This window comes from Rhinolophus sinicus, linkage group LG01 (assembly GCF_036562045.2).
Source record: "Rhinolophus sinicus isolate RSC01 linkage group LG01, ASM3656204v1, whole genome shotgun sequence".
Lineage (NCBI taxonomy): Eukaryota > Metazoa > Chordata > Mammalia > Chiroptera > Rhinolophidae > Rhinolophus > Rhinolophus sinicus.
This window is the reverse complement of record NC_133751.1, coordinates 6,934,788-6,959,756: the sequence shown is the minus strand read 5'-3', so window position 1 is coordinate 6,959,756 and position 24,969 is coordinate 6,934,788. Positions and strand designations below refer to the sequence as shown.

At 39.7% G+C, this 24,969-nt stretch overlaps 1 protein-coding gene across 10 annotated transcripts in view; it reads left to right on the top strand.

The window, feature by feature from the left end:
- Window positions 1-24,969, top strand: part of TTC3 (tetratricopeptide repeat domain 3) — a 106,419-nt gene that overhangs the window by 58,127 nt on the left and 23,323 nt on the right. For all 10 annotated transcript variants that reach the window (XM_019730309.2, XM_019730307.2, XM_074325465.1 and 7 more), the window contains 12 exons: window positions 848-940; window positions 1,586-1,650; window positions 2,732-2,868; window positions 4,175-4,501; window positions 6,894-7,145; window positions 9,394-9,440; window positions 10,401-10,457; window positions 11,403-11,476; window positions 13,045-13,209; window positions 14,716-15,778; window positions 16,979-17,044; window positions 21,491-21,640. In XM_019730309.2, coding sequence (XP_019585868.2) covers window positions 848-940; window positions 1,586-1,650; window positions 2,732-2,868; window positions 4,175-4,501; window positions 6,894-7,145; window positions 9,394-9,440; window positions 10,401-10,457; window positions 11,403-11,476; window positions 13,045-13,209; window positions 14,716-15,778; window positions 16,979-17,044; window positions 21,491-21,640 — 2,496 coding nt within the window. The remainder of the gene's footprint in view (window positions 1-847; window positions 941-1,585; window positions 1,651-2,731; window positions 2,869-4,174; window positions 4,502-6,893; window positions 7,146-9,393; window positions 9,441-10,400; window positions 10,458-11,402; window positions 11,477-13,044; window positions 13,210-14,715; window positions 15,779-16,978; window positions 17,045-21,490; window positions 21,641-24,969) is intronic.

Here is a 24,969-nt window from a genome sequence, read left to right as displayed (position 1 = left end):
ATCTTATTTGTATTCATAGAATTTGTTTATGATTTGTATAAGCTGTGGACTTAAAAACACAAAAAAGGAAAACCTTTTCGTACCCTGTATAGCTTCATGTAAACCCCTATCTGTTGGGGAGACAAAGTGGTTATGCTAGGTGTCTGTTAGCAGTAGAAATTACTCAAGTTTGGTAGAAATAAATCATCACATTTTGTACGTTTTCACATAGTTAACTAGTGATACCATGATAGGATCAAATAACTGTTGCCACTGGGTTACCTCTGCTATGTCTTTGTCTTACCTAATTGAGTTTCTCTGGTCGTACACTCTCCCTTAGTGGTCGGAACCATTCCCATGGATTGAAACACCCTCTGAAAATTAGCTTCACATACACTGAAGTAATGTACAACCCAAATATCTCATGCCTTGCAATAAGAAAGGTTCATCTTACTTCCATGACTTGTCCTGAAGTTCTGCAGCTGTTGGCCAGGGTTGGGTTGTAGCCACTGTAGTCTGTGTGGCTGTGTTCTTTCTATCCGAATCAAGGTTGCCTGGGACAGTGCTTGTGGCAGAGGGTCAAGCTTAGTGGCCAGTCCAGTCAGTGTTTCTGAAAGCTTTTGCTTGGACACACTGTATATCATGTCGGCTCTCCTTTCATTGACCAAAGCACGTCGTGTGGTCAGCCCTATAGGCGGTTGTGTTTTCCACCTATAGTGGCGGAGCCTCTGAAAGTTACGTGGAGCTTTCAGTGCCTCCCTGAAGGAGGTTTTGGACCATATTTTAACTGTTCCTGGTGGTTAAAATGATATACCTGTATAGGTTTGCCCGAGATATAGCACCTTTTTTTTTTTTTTTAATCAAATAGGATTTTCTACAAGGAATTTGTCTTACCCCCGACTGTGAAGGTATCATTTCTAAGATTATCATCTTCAGCAGTGGTGGTCAAGTTAAATGTGAAGTAAGTATCTAATTAAGGGAACGTCTTATTAAATTGATAACCGAAATGCTTACACCTTTTAAAACATTTAAATTGATGGTAGTTTTAGGATTTGGATCTTGTCGTTTCCAGGAAACAAACAGTTAATTTAAGGAAATAGTCGGAAGTGAGAATGCTTCTTTGCAATGAAAGATCCCACATTCTTTTTATTTCCTAAGAGGAGAAGGATGCTTTTTACATTTTAACTTTACTGTTACTCTTTTTGATGCCCTTGGTCTCTTAGTCCCCAGTAAATTTGGGTATTGCAGGGGTGAGGTGAGGTGGGGGGGGGGGTCCTTCCTGAGGGAAGAGTGTCTTGTGGGATTACCTTTAACTTCATTATGTGGGAGTGGCAGGAGTGGGTTGTAATGATATTTGTACTTTCTTTGATTTCTGCTTACTCTGAATTTTGTAAAAAGTTTCTTGCTAAAGGGTGCTGCTCTCTCGTTCCTCTTTTCAGTAAATTGTTTTACTAAAGTTTTCTGGACTTTTGTCCTGGTCAGAACATCACTGTTCTCTACCAAATTGAACATTATGTGTGTTTCTGAAATGCTTGTTATTTTTGTTTTTGTGCTCTCTGTCACGGAAGTATGTGACAAATTTTGGATGTCTTTGTTTTATTTAAAGTTTGAACACAAGGTCATAAAAGAAAAGGTTCCTCCAAGACCTATTCTGAAACAGAAATGTTCTAGGTAAGTTTTTTGTAACAATCAGTAGCTTAATGATGTCTCTTAGAATATAATTCTATTACATGCAGGTTTCTAAATTACACTGTTTTTTGAATTGGCTGTACACACATATCCACGTAAGTGGTTTTTAAATGATTTTTATGGACTTTTATGGATTTTTATGGACTTGAAACTTAAAAGAGAACTAGCCTGGATGGTTAAATACTGAAAACTTGAGTCAAAAGCATTATGTAGTGGTTACATTTATAAGTAAAATAATGGCATTTGATGCTGTGAAATGACATTTGATTAATAGATTTGGCAGTTAGACAAAAATTGAATACTTAGCTCTCAGTTGTTTAAACTTTTATTCCAGAAACATATTTTCTTTTTATCTCTCTTCAGAAAACATTTTGAACCAATGATTTATTTCTCACTCTGAAATATTCGAATGTACTATCAGAATTATTCATTTCTTTGTATCTTGTTCAGATCAAATAGTTTCAGCCCTTTTTCCTTTATTTTTTGGTCCTGCCTCTTGTTTTCCATTCTAAGAAGTGGTGTTTTTTTCATTATTGGTGACCAAGAAAAAGCAGAAGAAAGATGGACAGAATTATTTGTTGAAGAGAGTTCATTGTAACCATATCAACCAAATTACCGTGTTGTGGGCCATTATTGGGATGTGACAGTAATATTTTACTGTAGGATCTTTTTTTGAAATGAGTGTTTACATGTATTATCTTGCAGAGTAAGTTCTATTATTCCTATTTACCCTAAGCACTGTATAGGTAAATAGGTGCTTATCAACATGAAAATGGCATCTGTACATGCATATAACACAGTTAACATCTGTATGTGCCATCCTTAATTAAAAGTCGCTCAGTTGTTGAGGTTCTTACTTTCGTGAAACAAATACCGTTAGTTTGACTAAACTGACCACACATGTTAGCAGTTTTTGATACTGAACAGAAGATACAGGTTAAGTTCTAACTGAAAAGGAAAACTTCTAACTTATTGCTTGGAGAATGGTTTCTGCAGTAGACAAAGGAAAAATAGTTTAGTTTATAGCAAAGGTGGATTGTCACTAATTATAAATGTTTATCAGCCTAGAGAAGCTAAGACTGAAAGAAGACAAAAAATTGAAGAGAAAGATCCAAAAAAAAGAAGCAAAAAGATTAGCACAAGAAAGAATGGAAGAAGACTTAAGGGAAAGTAATCCACCCAAAACTGAAGACCAGAAAGGTATGACGTCCAAGGCATGATAAAAATAATGTGCTCTTGCTTAAAACTATAAATATAAATATCCATCTTTATTGGGCCTTATGTTAATTGTTAGTGAATTGAAATTTAGATTTCAGTTAATACTGTGATTATATCACTGGTTTCTATTACTCTGGGATGGCGAGGGGCTTGTATAAAGAACACCGATTTGGGGAGTGGTACCTGGGGGTTCAGAACACTGCTCTGATGCTAACCTGGGGCAGACTCTGTAAATTTCCTCATCTCTGAACGGAAGGTGGAAATAATGCCCAACCTGTGTATTGCATGTTTAGCAGCACTCTGTCAGCTCCTCCATGAGGATTTAAGTTCTAAAACAGTGAACTATAAATTAGCTACTAATGATCTGAAATAACGCTGAGTCTAGACGAAGAAGCCATTTATAAAAGGTAGCACAGAAATTGCCTAGTCCAGCCTTCTGTTTTATGCTCATCTTGTCATCCATCATTCCCTGATCAACATGGGAACATCTTGCTGGTAATTGTACTGTGTCTGGGGCCATGTTGGTTGGTATGTTTACTTTCCGTTTTGAGTTGAAATACGTTATTCTCATTTACTACTACAATGACTAGCTCTAAAATGAAATATTTCCTCTTGCTGTCTTGATGTTCCTTCTAGTATTCCATGAATGTTTCACAAATCAATCAAAACAGACTTTCCTACTGAAAAAGTTTTCAGTGAATGTGTTTTAACTTTGCATGTTTAAGAGGCTAACTTGTTAGGCTGTCCACTGGGGAGGTGTCTGGGTGGGAAGATGAACGTCTGAGATATTTTCCAGCTTGGAGTCAGTGAGTCCACAGCTCTGCAGCTGAGGCTCCAACGATAAGATAAAAAATATAACAATAATTGCCAAATATTAGTTCAATTTGTAACTGAATAAGTGATCCCTTCAGCTCCAAAAAAACCCCTTTGTATTCCTAATGACTAAACATGTTTGTTGAATATAACATTTAGATGGTTGATGAGTCTGGATTAGGATTGTTTTTAGAGGAACTAAATTTTTAAATGATACATGAGTGGTACAGAGTGAAGGAGATAAGGTACTTCCTTTTGATGTTTTAACATGAACTTTCATGTCTTTTCAAAGGCACTGTTAATATTTATTTTCCTAATTTAAAATTTCTTGAGTTGTTTGTTTAAAACAACATAAGAATCCATCAGAGTCATGTTTTCTATTATTATGTAACGTTACATTATTTCTGTCTGAGTTTATATCTTTGCAAATTCGTCCTATTTCTCACTGTATCTGACCACTGTTGTTTCTCCTTAGAAACGGTAGCCAGTGTTCAGAGCTGCCAGTTCCTGAACGACAGGATTCTGCAGTGCATACAGCAGTACGCCGACAAGATCAAGGCCGGGGTGCTGAACACGTCCAAGCTTCTCAAGGAATTGCTCTCTTGGAAGGTGTTAAGCACCGAAGACTACACAACCTGTTTTTCCAGCAGAAATTTTCTAAATGAAGCAGTGGACTACGTCATTCGTTACTTGATTCAAGAAAAGAATAGAGTGAAAACCAGGATATTTCTGCATGTTCTGAGTGAGCTTAAAGAAGTGGAACCGAAATTAGCCAGCTGGATCCAGGCACTTAATAGCTTTGGTACGTCATGGAATCTTAGAACTAGTTCAGTGGGAAGGGTAAATGTTGGGCCTCTGAACCCTTTTCATTTTCCTGTCTTCGTTTATGAGCTTTTGAAATGGAGGACTACAAATGTGTATGTTTAAAAATAACCATTTCCCTCACCCCACCCCACCCCCGCTGTCAATTTTTAGGTTATTTCATAGATAGGTTGCAGTATACTTTTTGTAAAAGTGTAAACACAAAGTTCAGTCAGTTGGAAGATGTAGCCCTATATTACGGCGAGCTGTTTGTAAGTGTGTAAACTGAATCCTAGGCACAGCCGTGGGTGCACACCACCTGGAGTCAGCTGTCTGTGCCCTCTGGGGTTGCATGCAGGGCAGTAGTCAGATTCCTTAATGGCAAATTTGAAGGAAGACTGGATGGAATTAATTACTTAGGATCACCTAAGGCAAATTTATATGGAGTAATCTATAACTAAGGATTAAGAGAAAATTACCCTGGGGTTGACCTGGCTGTGGTGAATCACAGGATTATAAAACTGTCACTCTCTCCTGATTGTCCTGATTTGGTTGAGGAAGACCCCCACCCCCACCCCCCCAGCAGGCTCTTTGCCTAGGGCCACGACGCAGGGGCTGCAAAAGGCAGCTCCAGATGAAGTTGTTGTCTGTCACTAGATAGTGATTTCTTTGGGTACTGACCAGGGCCCTGTTTTTCTTGATGACTTGATGGCAACTGGCCTCACACAGTAGATGGTTCAGCTGAGAGCTGTTAGGTAAAAGGCTCACAGCAGAGCAGGGCTGGCAGAGGCCTGCACACCACACAGCGAGCCGCCAGGCCTCTGTGAGCCACCGGACCTGCCTGAGGTTCTAGAGACATGGAGTGGTTAGGGTTCTAGGGTTTCAGAGAAGATACTGAGACATTTCCGGCAGCAGAGACAAAGTAATTAAGGTGGCAGCAAGCTTTGCATAGGTCTCCGTGGGTTTCTGGTCCCAGAAAATGACCCCTAAGTGATGATTGCCATGAGTGTCTGAACAGTCAGATGCGTAAATTATAAAGTTCCTTGTAGCTGTAATCTGCTGTAGCAGATAGGCTCAGAAGAAGGAGGCTTGTGTGGCTGTGCTTACTTGGGCAGGAGGGCGTGCGCTGTCCATGCACGTGAGCCTGTGAGCCTGACAGCTCGTTGACAGGAAGGTGTATGTGTGCTCTGGATGCCACTCACGTTCATGCTGAAGATTAAAGGTGTCATTTTAATAAATGCATATGCGTCCTATTTAAAATCATGAAATGAGTTCAAGCCCTGGTGTAAAGCTCACATTTATTTATTAAAAGCACATAATTTCCAATTCCTGGAATTTTATTTCCCTCACAGAGTCTGTACAGGGGCGTCACATCACGTGCATCGTTAACATGAGAGGTCAGTTTATACACAGAGGGAGATGGGTAGAGGGTGGGGAGAGGGGAAGCTAACATTTCAGTACTAGATGTGATCTGCTGCCTTCCCCACACGGAGCTGTGACGCGAGCCTTAGATGGGGGTGTGAAGGTGGTAATTCTTGACGGGCGATTCCCTTAAACCTCACAGGAGTATTTTATGTGGTCCCTGGTTTTGGTGTTTAAAGATACTGATTTTTCATGTAACATGACTTCTGCATGCTGCTAACTCTTTCATCTGGAGGAAACAGCTGTCCAGGCTGATTTTGACTCAGCGATCTGCTTCATTTGCTGACTGAGACAATGGCCCATGTTCGAGGTGCCGGTGCTGTAGAAAAGGCCTGTGGGAGACAGCAGAGCTAACCTTTGCTTTTTGTGTTAGTGTAGGTAGCAGGGCTTCCCCATCCTTTCAGGAGCGGTGTAGGGTTGCAGCCACCCTTTTTCTGATTTGGACAAGGGGGAATAAAGGTGGGCATGGTGAGCGTCTTAACTTTTGTGGGGAGGGTAAGGAGCCATGAGGGTTGGGGCAGTACGGAACTGCCTGGAGGTGTTGGGGGAGGAGTTAGCCCATTGCCTATCTGAAGGGCATATGGGAAACTTTTGCACATTGTTGCTGTTTTACTATGGAGCATATGCAGAAAAGCTTGTAAAATCTTGTTTTTGCTAATTGGAATGAAGGTCATTATGAGTTAGTGAAATGGTTATTGCTATATTTTTAAAGGAATTTATGCCTTACTTTCTTCTCCTAAGTCTGGTAAGAATAACTGTTAATAACATAAGCCTTTGGCCCACCTTATTCAACTAATAGGTAAGAATTATTGTAATTAGCATATCAATGTTAAGTGGTGCATAACTGTTTGAACAAGTTTGTTCTCAAGTATTTAAATGTTTTCACTGACAATGTAAGCTTTCAAAGATGTGAAACTTTCTGTAGTAACTGATTTCCCTTTTTCTGATTTCGGACTCTGTTTTTATTACAGGCTTAGATGCCACAGCGTCTTTCTTTTCTCGCTATGGAGCGTCTCTTAAAGAGCTTGATTTTAGCATCATGACTTTTCTCTGGAATGAGAAATACGGTCATAAACTAAACTCTATAGAAGGAAAGCAACTCGATTTCTTCTGTGAACCAACATCATTGAAGGAAGCCCGGTGTTTGATATGGCTGCTAGAAGAACACAGAGACAAGTTCCCAGCTTTGCATAATGCTTTAGATGAATTCTTTGATATAATGGGTATGTGGGCTGAGTTTCGGTTCATATTCTATCTAGTCGTGGGGGGGGGGAATTAGTGAAGGACCTAGTTTGTTTAAATACTTAACAGAGAAAACAGTGAGAATTATTGTGGCACAACCGGCATATTTGGGATGGTTAGTGATTAAGAATAGTGATTTTTTTTTCCATGTCCTAAAACCTTTTTACTCTATTGAGCTAAGTGTTGGAGAGATACGATGGGGACGTTACACTGACTAGACCATTACTGTTCTCAGATATCTTGTCGGCGTCGTGGCAAAGATTGCATATTAAACTGACGGAATTTTTAAAGAAATAGTTTGATTTGTAGCAGTCAAGAAAACTGGACTGCAAAAGTAGGTGATTGCAGAACCCATGACAGATAGCACTGTTGCAGTGGGAAGAGCCTAGAACTGGGAGTCCGGGGAATTAGGTTGTGGCCCAGCTTCTTCCCTCATTCATGTCATTAAAAACCTTGTCTTACTACTGCTTCAAGGTCTGTGCAAGGTGTTAGCAAGGGATTCAGAAATGCTTATGCTAGTTCCCGCCCTCAAGAACCTAATGCTCTGCAAAAGGGAATAAGGTGAATAATGTGGAAGGAAGCCCAGTTATAAGAGGACAGAAAAGGGGGTGCAGATGGAGGATTGAGCACCTGTGTTCTCCCTGAGGGAGAGGAGAGCCTGCTGCAGGGGTGGGTTCCAAGCCTGGGCTCTGAACATGGAGGTGGAGTTGGACAGGGTAACATCCGGGCTCAGAGAGGATGGAGCGGACTTGGGTAAGGGCCTGGAGTCCAGTCTGGCAGAATGGGAAAACTAGTAGTTAATTCCTCATCTTCTCTTGGCCCTTAGTTTCTTCATCATTAAAATGAAAGCATTTGGAGCCAATGATCTGTGTGGTCCCATTTGCTTCATTCTAATTTAGGTTCTAAATTCAAATTTCTTATCTTTGGTACCATATGTGTTTGGTACCATGCTTACGATAATGCCGCAGCCCCTCCTCGCCTCCTCTTCCTCAGCATCAGAAGTCTCTTATATATGGTTAGGAGTTAGGCTTACATTTCCTGCTGTATGTTAAAAGATCTGGCCCTTTACAAACGTGTCACATGTCACAAAGTTCAAATGCAGTGTTAGGAACTAAAATGCTTGCCCTCAAATGTAGGGGACTTTGTTTTTCCGGGACACTACTTCATGGCTAGAGGTGACAGCCTACTTGCTAGCCTGAATTTATTGGCAGCAGTTTGCTTCTGCTGGTAATAAAATGCTGTCCTGGGACTGACTTACAAAACCATGTTTGGCTCCCAACAAGATGACTAGAAAGAACACAGTTCCCTCTCAGTGCGCATTTTTCCTGGTTCTTGTGTTCTCTGCCTGAAATGCACAGTCCATCCAGCTGGGACTGTTCCTGTCTAGTTTGTCAGCTGTCCAAATCAGCTTTGTTGTTGGTCTGTTCTTCCTGTCCGTTCCACTTCCCAGGCCAGGACCTGAGTCACCTTCCGTGATTAGACTATGACGATAGGCTCCACCCTGGTCTCCAGGCCTCTAGACTCGCCCCCTCCAAACGTTCCTCTTTTGCTGCCGCCAATGCTGTCTGATCCTGTAACTGTTGTGTTTGGGAAGCTCTTGCTTAGTTTGCCTACAGATTAAATTCACCTCATATATCTGGGTCCATTGTCACCCTCTCCATCTGCCCTCGCAGTAAACACCCCACTTCTTGCTGTGCCCAAACTTGCCTTGTGCTTTCCTGCCTCCTGCCCGTACCGTTCGTTCCTCCAGCCACGTCTCACCCCTTGGCTTGTTCATTTCAAGCCTCGTCCTCCCAGAACCCATCCTCATCCCTGCTTGGGCTTCTCCCCTGAAGACTGTTATTTCATCAGCTTCCTTTCTGCTGTACTTACTGTGGCACTTAGCTCACTGGGTCACAGCTGTTGTCCTGTTTCATTTTTCCGAACACGGGCATATGGATGGTAGGGACTGTTGTACGCATCTCTACTCCCAGCACAGAGGTTGGCATCCGGAAGGGCCAGATGATGCTGAAATGGACTGAAACGTGTGGTTCTTGGTAGTTGGTCTCCCATTTGGTTAGTTAGCCTTTTGGCCCTTGGTTACTAACCTAGATTTGTGTCGAAGCCGAGTCAGGCATGAAACATGGCCATGTTCATGGTGCCTGGGGTGGTTTTCCTTAAGGCTTTAGTGGATTGGATGGCAATGTAAATGTTTCGTTTCCTCACCAAACCATGTGCATCTTCCTACAGACAGCCGCTGCACTGTACTGAGGAAACAAGACAGTGGAGATGTGCCAGTAAGTGACTTGATCGCTTGAAATGTTATGTTCTCATTTGTGTTAGCTGAAGGAAGAGAAGAAAGCCCGGGCCAGTCTTTAGTTACATCACAGCTGGTACTCCAGGACCAAGCTGGAGGACTTCCGGTAATGTGTATTGTTTCCTTGGAAAGTTAAGCCCAATCTTCCTCTTGTCAGTCAGCAAACGCGGGCTTACATTAGACAACGGCCATTGTGTTTCACAAAATAAATGTTAGTCTTGGAAATCGGAAAGGAGTTCTTGAGTTGTTTCCTGGCATAAAAATGAAGTTATCTGTAATGATGAAAATTTTAATGTTTTGCTCTGTAAGGAAAACAAAGGGGCTTCATTTTGAGTGGCTTCAAATTGAGTGTAAGTTAAAATAATTCCTTTATTATTTTAATTAGAGTTGTCTTCCTTAGTAGGTTGGGGCAATTTTCAAACAGAAAGAAGCTGTTTACTGATTTTTAGGATTAAGTCATCTGTACTTGAAATTCTGTCTTCATTCTGTCAGATATTACCTGGCTAACTATGGAGACACAGCTCACACGACCTCATGAGAAGTTAAATGCTTCTAAACTCACTGTTTGTGTCTGGCCAGGTGGAGAACGCCTAGTGTGCCTTAGTAAAAGGAAAATCATTAAAACACTGTTAGCATGTAACTGGAATTACTTTAAAAGTCTGACTAATTTCTTGAAATGATATAAACCTTGTTGAAAATGAGTTGAAAGTGTTGGAACAATATAATTTTAGTTATAACATTAGGCCTCATTAAACTTTTTCTCAATTTCTATTAGAAATCATAACACTAGGGCTGATACCCTATAGTATTATTTTTATTAAACAGTTTATGTAATTCAAATTATGACTGGTGTATAAAAATCAGCATGGTCTCTTTATGGTAGCTTCATAATACTGTTACCTGAGTGTTCAATGGTTTTTTTTTCCCCCCCCTTTATTAGTTTAATTCTACCAAGATAAAAAACAAAGGCAAGAAAAAGAAGCCAAAAGATTCAAAGGTATGGAGTATTTTCTATATTAATTCTTATCTAAAATAATTGAATATGTAAATTAGAATGAACCAATTCTTGGGATATTTTGAAGCATTTTGTAGAGAAGACTTTCTGTATTTCAATCTAAAGATATTTTGGCAATCTTGTACATTTTGAGGAAATTTAAGGTTCGTGTTGTATGTAAGTTACTCTTAAAAGAGACTTTTATCTTTATTGTCCTTTTTATTTTCTAAATATTTCTGAGTGAAAACATTGTCATAATGTACTAGGACTCTGTATGAAACGTCAGAGAGCAGGGGACCAAGGCGACTGGGGTCAGACCTGAGTTTATATCTTGCTCTACCAATTATTATTTTTATTGCTATTTTACTATCTTTGTGACCTTGGGCAAGTTATTTGACTTCCCTGTGCCCTGGGGTCATCATCTGTATAAGACATGATACCTATTATCGGTAACTAATAGAGTTATTACCCAAAATATTCCAAATAAAGGTGGTAAATACTAATCATTCTAACAAAATCTCAAAATTGATAAGCTCCCTTCCTCTTACCCAAGGCTCTGCTCCACGCCCATGAGATAACTAGGGCATTATTTTTAAGTCTTATGGCGGGTTGTTCATGGTTTTCAATTATTTGGGGGGTCAAGAAAGGGGTAGAGGTGGAGAAAGTGAACAAATATTAGGGGAGGATGAGAGCAGCTTGTAAGTTCCAATAAAACTTTTCTTTTTATCTTTGACTGTATGTCTTCAGTTTATCTAAAATGGAAGTTTAAACTAAGTGACATTTTAAGTTTTGGGGGGTGTTGGAAGCTACCCAAATGTTAATTTGGGCCTATTTTTAATTATGTGTTCCTATTCACAGGGAAATTTAGATAACTCTCCTTGGCAATTTGAATGTGCGTTTATATAAGCATTCATCATTTTTAATGGTAATTTCTGTCTTTTAAACCAGCCTATGTTAGTTGGGTCTGGAACACCTTCAGTAACAACTAATAATGAAATTATCACTTCAGGAGAAGACCATAAGTAAGTACAATTTAAAAATGTTTGCTTCCTTTGAACTCAGGTGTTTTAACTTAGTAAGTGGTATTACTTTAAACTTGTGTTTTATTTCCTTAACTTCTCTGTCTAAAGATATGCGTCTATTATGACAACCTGATGTAACCCATCTTGAACTTACAGCATGGTGTGTCAACGTTAAGAATTCTTACAAACTGCATTAAAATCACAGGGCTGATGCCATTCATTTGACTGTGAGAACCTACTATGGGCAAGATAGAAAATATTCTTTTAAAATGTTCAATGAAGAGAATGTCCTATTGATAATTACTATCATATTTGCTATAATAGGAGAGCAGAAGATGTTTTGGAAGTTATATATGATGTTATGGTTTAACCTTAGATGTTAGTGATTTTTGATAACATCTGGTTGTTGAAGCTGAGTTTTCAAGAAGCAAATAGTCATAAGAAGAAATAAAACTAGTGAGTTGCAGTGACCCTTTTATATCCTATTCCTTTATGGGCTAAAAACCCCCGTAAATGTTTGGTTTCTTTTATCCCCTGTCTTAAAGGAGTTGTAGTAACAGTTGTTTTACACAGTCATTTTCATGCATTCTTTAAATGGAGGAATTGTTTTAAGTTAAAATAATAATAGCCTGTACTTAGATCTAATACATATGTACCAAGCACTGTTGTAAGAGCTTGACATATTTAAACTCATTTAATCCACTCTTTCCCCCTAAGAGATAAGTATTATTACTATTATGTCCATTTCACAGATAAGGAAACTCAGGCAAGTTGTTGCTGAGTGCCTTTGTAGCTGAGTGCCGTGCCCAAGAACACAAGTCTTGTCGCAGAGCCAGAATTTAAATCCAGCAACCGGGGTTAAAGCCCACACTCAAACTACTACCTTTCTTTAGAGTACTAGAGTCTTACACCTTTATTTTTTAAGTCTTTTTATTACTTTTTACCAGTCTCAATCTCACTTTGATTTTAAAAAATTTTTAGCCATAGAATATTTATTGACATGGGAAAATGTTAACAATATACTTCTATATGAAATATCAAGATACAAAACAGTGTATACAGTTTAATACCATTTTTATAGAAAGAAAAATAACATATATACAAAATCATGCATAGTTAAAAATAGAAGGATTTGAATACCAAATGTTACTAATGATTATCTCAGGATAGTGGAATTAGAGGTGATTATACAGTTTTCCTAACCACTTGAAATTAATAGCAGTTGTAATAAAAATATGTTATTTTTCTTTTTAACAAGTTCGAGTTAATGCAACACTGATTTTTTTTTCTTTTTGTTTAAACTAGGAGTTTTAAAAAAAATTGCACTTGGTGGCAAGAGTAAATAGTTAATTAAAAGCGCATACTCAGTAGTCAGGTACATGTATCTCTTGACTATAATTGTGGAAGGGTAACTTTTCTGCGTTAAATTCTCTGATAGTGTTTTTGTTTTGTTTTTTCATTGTAATGCCGAGTAATATGTTACTATCTTTACGTTTATTTCAATTTAAATATTCCAGGTCACCTAAAAGTTTAGCATTCACAAAATTGTTTGTTTTTTTTACCCACAGACGCAATTCCCCAAATCCCGCAGGCCCGTTTGTGGTGCCCGACCATCTTCGGCAAGATGTGGAAGAATTCGAAGCGCTCTATGAACAGCACAGTCATGAATATGTTGTCCGGAGTAAGAAGCTGTGGGACATTAACCCCAAACAGAAATGCTCCAGTCTGTACGAGTAAGTAGTTCACGTTTCTACAGCCACTCTTCTACACCAAAGCTGCCAGTTAAAGATCTTAAGTTGTTGAATTTGTGTCCCTTCTGTTTATAAAAGGAATCGTTTATCAGCTCCCAAACTCTGGGGAAGAAAAGTCTTTTTACAGCTTTTGTCCAGTATTACACAAATAAAGTGAGAGTTTTTCATTATGAAATTTCAAATTCTCATGATTATTAGTGTCAGTTTGAGCTGCTAACGTAGATACTTTCTACTTCCAAAACTGTCCTGCTTTGTCCTGATTGGACTCAGAGAGTTTGCAGCTGTAATCTTTTTATCATGAATTCTGAGGGACACGTTTGACGAGGAGTGGTGTGATTGTCTGATGTCCTTATGTTGATGGACACAGCTGTTTGGCAGCTCATCAGTCTAGTAGCTTGGTGATCTCAGTATTACTTCTGCCGAGACAATAGTTGTTCCACTGGGACGACAGTATAGACATAGAACCCTGTATCTCTGTTTTGTGTGGAGACTTGACTTCCTGGCGTTGATCTAATAAAAGAGAAACAGTTTTTAAGTAACTTAGGGTGTGAGTTAACTTTCGGATTGAAAATATGAAGGTGAAATTAACACTTAAGGCAAGTCTGAGCTGGGCGCATAAAATAATGGAGCAAAGAGTTCAGGAAAGTCTAGAAAGCAGTTACCATTTTGAGCTTGGCATTGATAAGAGGTGTGTGATGCCTTCCTTAAGAAAAAGAAATAAGGGCTAAGATCTGCAATAGAACATTAATTAGAATGCTAACTGTCTCCTGGAAAACCTGTCACTCATCCATAATGGTCATTTCTTCTGTTTCCCTCAGTTACATCATTCCTATTCAGTCTGGTTATATGCTTTTGGGTTCTTCCTTATTTTTTCTTTAGAATTAAAGTCCCGAGAGAATCTTATTTTCAGAGAACTCCTTGATGACAACATAGAAACAACTATAAAAATACAGTAATATTTTAAAAAATATGCTAGACTTTGCTTTAAACACCCAAAACTAAAACTAAACTGTGCAATTGTCAGGAGCTTGCTTCTTAAAGAATGTATTACCATTATTAATGGGAAGAAATTCAGTAACTTAATGAGAAAAAATAGGCTGATTTGTTTGTATTTTGAGGTAAAATTTATATCTTAAAAGAGGACAAAGTCAAGAAGTTATAGAAAGTTAATACATTAAAACATTTTCTTTAAATTTTCAAAAGTAAACATGTGATGATTAGCTTAAGAATGATCTATCCCTTTTTTTTATCCCCCTTTGTTTTTTCCTGAAAAACAAAAAGGATTGTTTTCTGAGGGGGAAACAAAGTTTTAGTTACCCTTTCTCAGATTTAATGTCAGTATAATATGTTTGTTGGGGAGGTGTTGAGATCAGCTGGATGTGAAATAGTGTTTGCTTTGGGAGAATTTTTTAGGAAATGTATGTTTTCAAATGAACATGCACAAGTACTTTTTTATAATAATTTATGTAAATACAAATTTTTCCCAAGTTATTTCTCTCAGTTATTGGAGGAACAAGGTCCCTTAGATATGAGTAACAAGATGTTCTCTGAAGAATATGAGTTCTTCCCAGAAGAAACTCGACAGATACTAGACAAAGCTGGAGGTTTGAAGTCTTTCCTCCTGGGGTGTCCTCGTTTTGTGGTGATTGACAACTGTATTGCATTGAAGAAGGTTGCGTTACGGCTCAAGAAGAAGAGAAAGAAGAAAAACATTAAGACAAAAGTAGAAGAAATGTCAAGAACAGGAGAGTATTTGCGAGCTAAACTCCCACTGAATCCAACCGCTAGAGAATTTAAACCAGATGTAAAGTCCAGACCAGTGTCCGACTTGTCTTCAGCACCAGCTTCTGAGGATAAGCCCAAACCTGTACCTACTGATTCTCCCAAACCAGCCTGTGAAGCTGAGGAACCAAAACTGGTACCCGAAAAGTCTCCCAGATCCGTTTCTGAAGATGAGACGCCCAAAGAGGTCTCTCTTGATTCCCCCAAACCAATCTGTGAGGATGCGAGTCACCTGCAAGTCTCCTCTCATTCTCCCAAACCAGTTCCTGGGGATGTGACACCAACCTATTGGACTCACGCCCATGTGGTCACAGGATACTGCACCTATCTTCCCTTCAGGGGATTTGACATTTCCCAGACACCACCAACATACATAAACGTGTTGCCGAGTCTGCCCCAGTACACCAACATCTACACGCCCCTGGCCAGCATCCCCTCTGAGTATCAGCTGCAGAGGTCCATACCAGTGGTGCCATCTTTTGTAGTTAGTGACAGACCAGCTAAAAGTGCTGTTGTGTGTTTTGAGGGGCGTCATTTGAATGCTGAGCATGGCCCTGGTGACCAGATTGCCCCTGAAGCACAGACCCTTCAGGACCCTTTGGAGACCTCAGTCAAGTCACCTTGCAGCACGGATGGTGCCGATACAGCCCATGGTGAGTCGGGCAGGAATGATGGTCACTGTGGAAATGCTGCCAACAATGGGGAAGTAAATCCAGAAAGGCCTGACGAAGTAACAGATGTTCCACGTACACAAGTGGTTGCCATACAGGTAAGACTTCATCAGAAAAAAGTTGGCTTAATACTGGAGTTGAATTTTTCTTTTCATTTGTCATTGCCATTCTGTTGACTAAAATTCTTTAAAATGGTTGACTATAATGGTTTCTAAAGCTTTCACCTGAAACTTTTAAAAATATAATCCCTAGGGCATGACAGATAATGTTGTCAGGAAGAATTTTGGGGCCTAGTATGTAATACAGTGGTACCTCGTTTTCGAATGTCTCCGTTGACGAACATTTCAGTTTACGAACACCGTAAATGTTATGGATCTATGGTATCATTAGATAGTAAAATTCATGCTAAATTTGCAGTTTTAGGGGTTGATTTTAAAGGTCTGGAACGGATTAATCCGTTTTGCATTACTTCCTTGGGGAAACCGTGCCTCGGTTTTCAAACGTTTCAGAACTCGAACAGTCTTCCAGAATGGATTACGTTTGAAAACCGAGGTACCACTGTACCTTCTTCCATACCCAAGTTTTGCACCAGTTGAGGTTTAAGATAGAAGAATTAGTAGATGGAGCCCAAGCATCACCTTAGTCATTTTTAAAGGCACAGTAGGAAGATGTGGCTGTTTCTATAGAGAGTGCATGTCCTAACGGCGAACCCTCAGCACACGGGCTTCCCCACCCAGTTATAGCAGTGCTGGACCATGAGGCCCCCCCAAGTTGGGGTGCCTGCCTGGTAAGACTTATTGCATGGAGAGGGAGGGAAGATGCACAGGCAGCTCCAAAGAGAAAGGAAAAAGAGTGTCTGGGTTACAGATGCCCAGTTTCTCCTGCCAAAGAGCAGTAAGGGAGTTAAGAGACAATCAGTTGGAGAGAAACAAGGAGTGAATAAAAGTTCCTTCTGAGCAAGCAAGAGAATCAATTTAGGTTCCTTGGTAGTTAACTTTATAGGGCATGAATTCATTAAACCCTTATTGGATTATCCTCCTCCTCATTAAGTTTTCTGTTTTCTAGAAAGCTTTGAAAAACATATGTTAAGAGTAATGAACCAGAATCATTTTCATTTTTTAGTAATTGTAAATGACAGTGCTTTTCTAATACATATGTTTGTAGAAAGCATGGAGCGTTATCTAAATTGTCCAACTTTGCAAAAATTGTAAGCATGTTTTTAAATGATACTACATAATGGATTTATATTACAGAGCAGTTGAGATAGACTGAATTTGAGTATTTATTTTACCCCAAAGGTGTCTTGGAGTATAACACATCAAGAAGTCAATACGGAGCCATATGAGCCTTTTGAGGCACAACAGGTGAGTCAGAATTGTACTCGACTGTTTACAAGTTTAATTTTCATTAATTTAACTAGATAGGAATGACAGAACTACTTTGGAGCCAGCCACTTCTGTATAAAACATTACCATGGAATAAGCTTTAGAACATAACCAAAAAATTACTGTCCTGTTTTTGTTGAAATTTAGGAAGGACGGGCAAAGGAGAAGGTAAATTTTTTCCTAGCTTATTTATTTCACAGTATACTGGCTTTATTGTTTAGCTGGTAGAATTGGCGTGTATTAATTTATGAATAAGAGCTTATTCACATGAATGCTACAGAAAGTTTTACAAAGACCGTCACCATTTTAAGAATGATTCAATTAGGAAATCTATTCATATAATTTACTTTGTTAATAAATCTTAAGGGAAAAGTTATTTGATCAACTCCATAGTTGCTGAAAAAGTACTGGATAAAATTCAAACCACTTTCTTGACTAAAACTCATGATAAAATGGGAATGAATAGATGAATACTTCTCAGCACGCCAGTGTCTTTCTCTCTTAGGGCAAAGCATCATCTCACCTACAGGTGAAACATCGCCTGTCGTAGTTACTGTTATCCTTTGGATATCAGCTGACAAAATGAGATAAGAGAAAGAAATAAGATTGTAAAAGAGGGAGGTATATGTGTTATTATTTACAGAAGCTAAGATTGTATACCTGGAAAACGACCACCTGAAAACCCAATACTATCAAAATGTAAGAGAATTCAGAAAGGTGATTGGATAGAGGACCTCTCCATATACAAACACCTGTTGCAAAATATACTAGAAAAAAACATTCCATTTTCAGTAGAAACAAAAAGATAAAATGCTTAAAACTATGAAAGAAGACTTTAAAATGCTACTGAGAAACACACAGAAGACTGAAAGAAATGAAAAGGTGTTGAATAGGGAGACCTTTTGAATAGTAAGGAGATTGGGTCTCCCTAGAGGTTTTAATTTAACACAATCCCAGTACAAACATGAGCAGCATGTCTTAGGTACATGTTGCTGCATTACAAATTGCCTTAAAACCTAATGGCTTAAAACAACAGTAAACATTTACTATCTCACAGCTTCTGAGTCAGAAGAAGAGCATTTTAGCTGGGTGGTTCTGGAGCTCTCTTATGAGGAACAGTCCAGGTATTGACCATGGCTCAGTCATTGCAAGGATGGCCTGGGGCCGGAGGCTCTCTTTCCAAGATGGCTCACCCACTTGGCTGGCGACTCGGTGCTGGCTGTGTGCAGGAGGCTTCAGTGCCTTGCCTGTGGACCTCCACATGGGGCTGCTCAGTGTCCTCATGGACTGGCTGTCTCCAGAGTGGCTGACCCAGGGCAGAAGGAGCAATGGCTTTCATGATCTACTTCAGGAAGTCACACTCTTACCACTTCTCCTGTGTTCTCTTGGCCAAACAAACCTAACTTCCAACCCTGGTACATAGTAGGAGAGGATTGTACGAGGGCCTGAATACCAAGAGGTGAGGGTCTTGGGGGCCACTTTGATGACTGGCTACTGCACAGAACTTATTTGAAACTGGACAAATTGATTCTAAACTTCATATGAAAAAATAACCATCAAGAATGCCCATGAAGGGGCAGCCGGATGGCTCAGTTGGTTAGAGGATGAGCTCTGAACAACAGGCTTCGATTCCCACATGGGCCAGTGAGCTGAGCCCTCCACAACAAGATTGAAGACAACGAGCTGCCGCTGAGCTACCAGAGGGGCAGCCAGATGGTTCATTTGGTTAGAGTGCGAGCTCTTAACAACAAGGTTGCCGGTTCAATTCCTGCATGGGATGGTGGGCTGCGCCCCCTGCAACTAAGATTGAAAACAACGGCTGGACTTAGAGCTGAGCTGCTCCCTCCACAACCAGATTGAAGGACAATGACTTGGACCTGATGGACCCTGGAGAAACACACTGTTCCCCAATATCCCCCAATAAAATCTTTAAAAAAAAATGCCCATGAAAAAAACTGTAAGTGAACTGTACAACCAAATATTAAAACATAAGTATTAAGAGATAGGCTATTAAAATAAGAATCCAGTAGAACAGAAGATTATAGAAATTTAAAATATAATATAAATGGTAACTATTGGTGAGCAAAAAATAGATTTTTAAATCTATTAGGAGAAATAGGTTGCCCTCTAGCAAAAACTAATTTGGATTCCTACCTCATTTTCCTACCAAAATAAATTTCAGGTGGAAAATGGACTGATAAAAATACCTAGAAAACAGGAAGTTTTTTCATGAGCTTAATAAACAGCATGACAAAAAGTCTGTACATACACAAAAGTATGTATGTATGTGTATGCATACACACAAACAAACACACAATACAATATTCATGACATCAAAACACAACAAACTAGGAAAATTATTTGCAGCATAGGACAGATAGAGAACTAATTTCCTTAACATATTGCTTAACATATAATGTTTCTGTAAATCAGTAAGGAAAGATTAATAGCCTGACACAAAAATGGGGATCGATGTGAATCGATAATCCACAATAAAAGAAATAAAGACGATTTTTAAACATATGAAAAGATGTGCAACCCCACTTGAAATTTAAAACAGTTATTTATATATTGAAAGACTGTAAAAATGTAAGTTTCTGGGGAAGGCAGTATAAAGTTTTTTAATTAAAATTATGAAAGAGAAATTGAAAATGATATATATTCCCATCACCCTTGTTAATATTTTCATATGCAGCCTTCCAGGCCCTTTTTTAACATTTACATTTAAGTAAACAATGCTTTTTAAAAGATAGGGTCATACCATATATGACTATATTATATTTGAAATTTTCAATCTTAATATACTACGGACTTTTTTCTGTGTCGGCAAATACAGACTTTTACCATTATTTTTAATGTATACTTGGCATTTCATTGTATGACTGTATGATCATTCATTTGACTTATCATTGAACATTTAGATTGTGTCAGCTTTTGGCACGTGCAAATAGTGCTGTAGTGAACATTTTTGCCGATAAGAGTATATATCAAGTAGAATGACTGGTGTTGCGTCCTTATACCATACTTACCTTGAAACCAGGTTGCTCTGTTGTTTAATGAGTCAGTGTTTCTGACCCTCAGACATTTTCATCGGTGTTGGGAAAGTTCACACACACTGTTAAATTAGCTCTCGGTTTCAGGACTGTGTTAGCAGGGCTGATTGCTGGCTTCTCGCCCACTGAGACTTGCAGTGAGTTAATCCCAGTGCTGCAGCTTTCTCCTGGGACCTTGAGAAGTTGCCTGGTTTTTCTGAGCTTTCGTGTTCTGAACTATAAAAGGTGAAAATAAGCTATTCTTACAGAATTGTGATGAAGTTTAAATGTAATAACAGAAATGGCATATAACTTCCTGCCTGTCTCTGTTGGTGACTTGGGGCATATAAATTAACTCATAACATCAGTTGCAATTCATTGTTAACCTTTCATTGAACTAAGAGTGAAACTAGAGTCTTAACCAAAAAGTCTTGCTCATGGGTCATGGTAAGGTTGATCATTTATCACTTAAACACAGGACTCTTCATAATGCTAAACGTTCAGTCTGAATAGACAGAAACGGGGACCCTCCAAGGCAAACTGGCATGTATGGTCACCCTAACCATAGTTCCCAGGTCTCTAATTGAGATCGAGAATTTCCAAACTTTGATTTCCTGCCTTTTTACATTTGGAAGATGCTTGAGTGCTGGGAGAGGTGCAGGAGGTGCGAAGATGGACCAGCTTTGCGTCACGGGTAGATTTCCAAAACTTGGCTGCCAGCCCCGCGTATGTGGGTATAGCCGTCACTTACAGCTGGGAAGACATACCGGACCACACAGATGCATGATTGCTGACAGTTGGAGTAGTATGAAAGGCTTTAAAAAATACTGACACAAGTGGTGTTTCTTGTTCGCCAATGTTTCACATTACAGTATGGCTTCTGTTTTGTTTTGTTAAGTCCAAGAGATAGTTATATACATTGATAATATTTTAACTTGTTTTTTTGAAATAATCAGCAACTATCCATTTGAAACACTTAAAGGTAGGGCTAAAGTTAATCCGTTTTTTTTAAATCAAAAATCTGTGTAATATGTACAGCTTTTTAAACCTAAAAAATAGTTCTTGATGTTAATTGTGGAGAAGGACATTCACATCAAGCTGTTGATTTAGTACTGAATGAATCCGTCTAAAATGAATAATCAGAACTAATTATAGCAAAGATTGAAAAGTTTCATCATGAATTCCAGTAATACGAATAAATTTGTTTTAAAAAGAGCTGGCTTTGCTAAATAGTGTTTGGGGGTTTTTAATCCTTGAATTATTGTGACATTTCCCTTGAAAATTTTCATCTGTGTTTTATTCTCCTTCATTTATTTCAAGAGACAGTTGAGAACAAGATCAGAAGTAGGCATTTTTAACTACTTGAATAGATAATTTTGGAATTTCCTTTTAGGGGGATATTTCACAGATTGAAAAGGAGCACCAGGTTTTGCAAGAGCAGCTTAAGGAAGCATGGGAACATCATGAGCAGAGAAAACTGAACGGCTCAGAAGAGATCAGGGACCTGGAAGAAAAGTTGAAAAGGAACTTAGAAGAAAACAAGGTAATTCTATCTGAAACCTCTCGTTAACAGCACGTGCCATAATTAGAATTATTCTTGTGCAGCTCAGTAAACTGAGCATCGTTGGCTAAACAAAGGATTCTTTCTCAGTACTGCCGATTTCAAGCTTCTCCATGGCATATTACAGTAACAGTGTTTTGCAGTGTTTTAGAACCTGTAAGTTACCACATAAGAAGAAAAGGGCTGTGAGTCTGGGCTTCGCCTACCTATAATTCAATCTGCTTGATTAACCAAAACTGTCCTCTGGTGACTGAGTTCCAAGTTGGATTCTTGTTTGTACTGAGAGACAGTGGAGCGTTAGTGGTCAGGAGTGTGCGGCCCGGAGCCAGACCGGCTGGGTGCAGGCTCAGGCACAGGCTTAGTTCCACACCACTTCTCATCTTGGGCAAGTTACTCCTCTGTGCTTTAGTTCCTTATCTGGAAAATTCGGGAAGTAATAGCTCTCATTTTGTGGGATTAGACTCATTGTAAAGTACTTAAAACTGGTGGGGAGTAAGGGCTCTGCGAGTGTGGGCTGCCACTGTTATCACGCTGCCGTGACCATCTTCTTCATCTTAGTCCTAAGGAAGGAGGGGGCACACAGAGCTCACGCATGAGGTACCGGACCTTAGAGGCAGCCAGCCCATGCTCGCGTCTGCCCGTCTTGAGCTTTGCTGGCTGCGGTGATCTTCGGTTACTTACAGTCGCTATTGGAATAATCCTAGCTAGTGGCAAAGCCAGACTGAATTAGTGGGAAAATGGAATTACAGATGTGAGGAAATCATGATGTGATTCTTTTCAAAAACGAAGTTCTTCCATACCGAGGTGACAAAGGGATGCTAGTCCCCTTAATAGAGAAAGAATTTGTTCTAGAAGTCTGGATCAGTAGCTGGGGTAACATTTAAATTGAATAAAATAGGCTTAGTGGGAACTCATTCAAGAAACTCATTTATTGAGATTTAAGTATAGCTGGAAGACGAGACAGTTTGAAAAGGTAACCGTTATGACATTCCTTAGGACCTGTTTATACATGGGATGGGACTGGGGAAGTTGGAAGGATGAGACTGTTAGAAGGAACCAGAAACCTCCTTCTCAGTTGCCTGGTTGAATGAGGTCTCCCTGATTGGGAGAGGAAGAAACAAGCGAAAATAAAACCCTGCCTAGCGCAGAGAGTCATGGAACACAAGTTTAAATTAGGTACTTGGAGGAGGGGCTCTAAAGAAAATAAAATATTTTTATGAACTTCGTATTGCCTCAGGAAGAGTCAGTTTTAATATCTGTCCATATGGGAATGCCTGCAGCCACCTCATTGATAAGAGCAGGTCTGGGGACACAGCCACCAACGGCGGCATCTTGTGAGTGAGGTTTGCTTCTCTGGCACGTGGCTGGTCTGATTGGGTCGAGGCTTCTTTCTTTGTCCACTTGGCCGGGAATCAGGACAAACCAGGCATCGGGAGCTGGGCTGTGAGAGAGCGGCAGCTCTGACTACTGGGCTGGGCTGTTGGTGTGCTTTTGAGCTTCGCCAGGGCTCTGGGTCTGTTTTCCTGTGGTTGCACCTGAGAGTAGTCAGTCCATTTTCTAGAAGAACCAATGTTTTGTCCCCCGAATTACAAGCCTGTCGGCTGTTAGACTTCCCATGTAGAGCGTATACCCATTTCCTGTCAGGGTAATGTGCTCATGTGAGTTCCTAGGTTGGTGTCTGCACCAGAGCAGGTAAGATTTAGCTGTGGCCATTTCTTTATTAATCATGGATATGCTCATAATTAGCTTGGGGAGAATTCTTCTATAAACATACAAAGACACTTGTGGTTTTTCTTGACCTTTCCCATGGCCATTGACTCTACGGGTCACTGAGGTTATGAGCTAACCAACCGACTTTTCACTTGAAAGTGACTTGATAGCATATTTGCATGTGTGAGAAGCAGCACCTTCCTCTGGTAGAGAACAGAGAGGCAAGCAGTAGCATGTGGTATTTAAACATTCAGGCAGCACAGTCAGACTGCCCAGCTTGAACCCCGGCACCGCTTACAGGCTTTGTGACCTTAGCCAGTCTGCTCATCTTCTTTCACCCCCAGTTTCCTCATGAATAGTATCACCTCTACCTCAGAGGTTTGTGAGGACTCAGGGGTGATTGGGGACAGCCAGAAGTAATAAGTGTCGTAGAGGAAGAATTTTCCCACCCGAAATGCAAGTCATGCCCTATTGAGAAAAATCAGTTCTTTACAAAGCATTTGAAGAGCGCTTGGAACATATGAAGCATCAGTAAAACTCCGAGCTAGCTATTCTGTATAGCTGACGGTTTTGTCTTGAGCTGGGAATGGCCTTAATAGTTAATTAGGCCAGTTATCTGTTCTCTGCCAGAGACAAGTAGCTATTCTGAAGCCAGTCTCCTGTTGTTTTCAAGGTGCCTCTAACCTGCACCTGGCAGGTTACAGCTGGTTGCAGTGTTGCTCAAGAGCATATGTTCTTTTTTGTTTTATTAAGATAAAATTCAAATAACATAAAATTCACCATTTTAACCAATTCTGTGTTAAAAAGTGTACAGTTCAGTGGTTTCCATATTCACAATACTGTGTAACCATCACCACGGTCTAGCTTCAGAGTCAGTTTTACGTCCCCAAAAGGAACCCATACCCAGGAAGCAGTCACTCGTCATCGCCCTTGCTTGGCACTTAACGTTCCTAAGGTGCTTTCATGAGAATTCTCTGAAAGCTAAGATGAGTATTGAGTTGACGTTGGCTCTTAAAACATGGTTAAAAATAACTGGCCCTGAACAATTTATGGAGGAGAATTTTTGAACTTTGTCCTTTTCTGCACTAGAGCAGAATCTTGGATCCTACCTGCCAAAATAGCCTCAGCCCGTATCTGTGTGAGGCTGGGTCACCGTCCTTGCCAAGGTCAGCCTTTCGTTAACCTAACACTTAATGGAGCTCGTGTTATGTGCCATGCTCAGTTGTAAATTTTTTACATGTATTTATTTAATCTCAAAATAATCCTGGCGTGCTAGTGTTTATAGTCAACTCTAGTACAGTACAGTATAGTATAATATTAGCTCCCTTTTATTGATGAGGAAAGGAAGAGTCACGCTGGTACTAAGTGGCAGAAAAGTTAGTGTCAGCTTCCAGCTCCCTTAAGATAATATCAGTTCCACAACCAGCACTTGGGGAGCAGCATATGTGTATCAGGTAATTAATTCTGCCATAATAACCACCCACAGAAGCGCAGTGACATCTGTGTGACCACACATGACATGTGTGAGCCTGTAGGTTAGCTGATCCGGTTGGACTTGGCTGGGCTGTCTCACCTTTGGGTCAAGTAAGGCTCTGCTGTTC